At 39.0% G+C, this 3,822-nt stretch overlaps 1 protein-coding gene across 2 annotated transcripts in view; it reads right to left on the bottom strand.

Annotated features, from left to right (window-relative positions):
• Positions 1-304: 304 nt before the first annotated feature.
• The window catches only part of ift56 (intraflagellar transport 56), a 26,648-nt gene continuing 23,130 nt past the window's right edge, over positions 305-3,822 (bottom strand). For both annotated transcript variants that reach the window (XM_060918541.1, XM_060918540.1), the window contains exons 14-17: positions 3,707-3,776; positions 2,993-3,099; positions 1,628-1,761; positions 305-1,434 (exon numbers count right to left, since the gene is read on the bottom strand). In XM_060918541.1, the coding sequence (XP_060774524.1) occupies positions 1,323-1,434; positions 1,628-1,761; positions 2,993-3,099; positions 3,707-3,776 (423 nt within the window). In that variant the 3' untranslated portion in view covers positions 305-1,322. The remainder of the gene's footprint in view (positions 1,435-1,627; positions 1,762-2,992; positions 3,100-3,706; positions 3,777-3,822) is intronic.

The raw sequence follows: 3,822 nt of genomic DNA, 5'->3' as shown, positions 1-3,822 counted from the left end.
TAAACCTAATGTATTGTCTATATTGGGGAACATAGAAATTACATCCCATGATACTAGTAGGGTGTCTGAGGGAAAAGGACCCGCCTTATTGATATTTTCAATTTTGTTAAGCAAATCAGTAGTATCCTTAACAAATGATGGTAGCCCTTGGGCAAGAGGCTTCAAATGGAACTCGGTAAAGGCAGATAGTCTCTCTATAGCCGTGCCACAGCAGCATATAGAAAGTTTTATGTGTTTATTTATGAATGAGATGAGTAAATTCTATACAGAAAATTAAAGAAGTAAATTCAAAAGTCTTTCACACTTCTGTCTGACGCAACACAACTAAAAATGAGTTTTATTCACAAAATATTATTACAAAATAAATCTTCTACAGGTTAAAGGTACTGACTGCAAAGTAATGTGAAATGTTTTATGTTTTATTGTGTATGACGTTTTCCTCTGTCCCGTGAGAACAATATCATGTGGACGGGATGTGATCAGTTTGATGTGCTGAGGGTCGCTTTTCTCCGTTTTGGGACCGTTTTCCTCCCTCTTGAGGTAAACAGTATGGCCCTACGGAAACAGCTGAATGTGAGGAGCTTTAACTAATTAGCTTAACTATGGAACTGCATCACACCAAGATGGTGATATGCGGAAAACATCGTGACTCTGCATCGACCTCGGAGAGTTTTGAGTCTCAGGGTTGTAATTTGTGATTGACGTTCGCAAATAGATCCGTGAAACAAAAGATGAATATTTATATCTTTTCTCTGTTCCTGCTTTTGTGTTCTCGTTTCTTTCCCTGTAAGATCAAAATATTTGGTGTGTAACTCCATACTCGCTACCGTGGAGTTGAGCCCATGCACTCTAAGGCTAAGATAGCTAAGCGCTAGCTAGAATGATTTAGTTATCTGTCCACAAAAATGATACATCCTCTAACCTCGCTCGATCTTGCAGTAACACGCACTAGGCAGGCTTTCCTTTTCTTTTCCGATGGCTTTTAGCTGGAGGGAGAGCCGAGTCCGCCATGTTTGTCCACACCGACTTGTTTTGGTTGAAAGTAGCTCAAACACGCCCCACGGTGATCACGTGATATTGTTGCTCGATTGTTTCGACAATCTCCGGAATCATAAAATGCGGGACACTTTTTATCTCGGCAAAACATTTACACACAGGATACACGGTGTGTGCAGCAGCGCAACATCTCAAAACTCCAACAGCAACAGAAATAAACATTTTACCCAGAATTCAACTTTGCAGTCAGAACCTTTAAATGACTTTTAAAAGAGAATAATGAGTTTACGCTCCACACAGTGACACCGTAGATGATGAATGATGTGTCACAGAGCAACTCGATTGTCTTTGGCCCATTTCTTCATGATGCGGATGATGTACTCTACTTGTGGATTCCCCGTGCTGCGCAACATGGGCAGAACCTCCTTCAGACTCTCTCTGAGAACAAATTACACAACAAATAACCAGAGACACAAATTTCAGATGGCTCTGATCACATTAAATCACAAAGTCATCAATGATCGTGCAAACTAGTCCAGTTTTTACACCAATAACAGCTCTCAGTTTGAATATTAGCAATCAGCTGAGATAAACACCACAATGATGTGTGTGAGGTAATAAAGTGTGAGACCTCGGTTCTCGTCCTGCAAGGATGAGCTGGAAGATTCCCACACAGGCTCCACGCTTTCCCTCCCAGTATTCTGGATTTGGATCCAGACGCTCCAGAACATCAAATGCCTTTGCCGCATAGTAAAACTGTCCCATCTGACACACACACACACACACACACAAATTGAGAACTGATGAATATGTAAACTGTGTACGTAAATGTGCTCATCAGTTCTCCGGACACTTTACAGGCCGAGCCCCCACAGTGCAGTGAGTGGTGAGATAAACACTGAGATATAAAAGTATAGAACGCTGGACTCAGTTTTCACACAGACATCACAGTCTGATCTGTGTAGAGGAATGGGGTGGAGCCACCAGAGGGGTGGAGCCACCAGAGGGGTAGAGCCCCCAAAGCAACAAACTGAGAACTGCGTCACACCACAAAGGACCAAAACATTTCCTAGAGATGTTGGTGCTCTGTGTGTGTGTGTGTGTGTGTGTGTGTGTGTGTGTGTGTGTGTGTGTGTGTGAGAGTGTGAGATCTCTGTTTAGTGCAAAATGCCAGACTACACAGTCGAAGTCTAAATGGAGCGTGCAGTGAATGATTTGAAACACAGCCCTTTGGGAAAAGGAACCTGGAGAGGAATCTCTCGGAGCTTTCAGTAGAAACACGTTCTCTCACGCATACCTCTTTATAAAGCGCTTTAAACTCTAACAGATTTAAAATGGTCTGAAATCAAAGTCACAGAAGGGGCGTGTCCTTTAGTCTTACACACACCAAAGTGAGAGTGTCTTTTTGAGATATTCTTGTTTTAACTTTATAGTTTTTATTCCCTTCTGGGAAAAACGATTCTTTGGTGACACACAGCTGTGTGTAAATCTGAGTGATGATCAGCTGAATGCTCTGGGGGACACGCCCCGACAGTACAGCAGCTGGAAAAGGCTCCTGTTGTGAAAAAGTGTTCTCTGCTCTCCATGTTTTCACAGCTCACTGATCTACTGTCGGTTCGATTAGACTCGGTGAGGGTGTGGTGCAGCGCAGACCCGCCCCACTGTTCACGCTCACTCTGACTTCCTGTTTGGAATCAAATCAGGCTTTTAAGACCTGCTGTGAGGACTTTAAGCAATATACTGATCTATAACCATAAATTATGCTAACAATCCAAACATAACACGACACTCACAAGAGAATCAATTTAAACAGATTTCTGTATTACTGATATAAACACAACCTGAATCAAAATTAAAATTTCTTTATACAGAGTTGAAGCTCAATATTATTAGTGCTATGATGATTATAGTAATTCATTTATAATAATAAAAAATTATTAAAAAAAAAAGAATTAAGCATGAAAATGAAATTAATGACACTAATATTAATGATGACCTTGTAGCAGTCGTTAGCGATGAGCTGCAGGAGGCTGAAGGAATCTGCTGAAGTCTCCATTTTGAGGTAAAGCTCCCACGCCAGACGAGCTTTCTGATTCATAATGTCTACAACACACACACACACACACACACACACACACACACCTTATTACATTATAATACACTATTAATAATAAATTAGTGCATTTCCAAATAAATATATAAAATTACATAAAATATAGATACATAACAAATCAGCTCAACTAAATAAGAGACTGAATATAATTATATTATTTAAATAAAAAACTATATTTAAAATTTTTATAAATGTAAAATTTAAAGATTTTTAGTTCGAGTTGTTTAATCGTACCATAAAAATCCATCAACAGTGAAATAATTTATTATTAATCTTTCAAATTTTAATAAATCCTTAAATGTACTAAACACCTATACGGATAAATGAATATATTTAATAAAAACTATGTAAAAACGATGAAAACAATTGATATAGAAATAAATAAACATATTTCAAATGCTTATAACAGTTTGTGTCTCAGTAAATTGGTAAATAAACAATTTGTTATCGTGCAGTTCAGTTTATTTTACACTTAGATGAACTTTGATCGCTGCCGAGTCGCTGTTTCTCTCCTTCAGGTTTTAATGTAATCTGTAATAAACATGCTGGGGTGCTATTACTTTCACAGCGATACAAGACATAAATATGGAGACATACAGCAGCGGGCGAGCCAGCTCAGATACACATAATCATTCCTGATCTTCTCACTCTGGATGAGCAGGAACACCTGTACACACACACACACACACACACACACACACTTCAACACTAAA

This window comes from Neoarius graeffei, chromosome 4, assembly GCF_027579695.1.
Source record: "Neoarius graeffei isolate fNeoGra1 chromosome 4, fNeoGra1.pri, whole genome shotgun sequence".
Classification (NCBI taxonomy): Eukaryota; Metazoa; Chordata; class Actinopteri; order Siluriformes; family Ariidae; genus Neoarius; species Neoarius graeffei.
The sequence above is the reverse complement of the archived record's forward strand: the minus strand, read 5'-3'. Positions and strand labels throughout refer to the sequence as shown.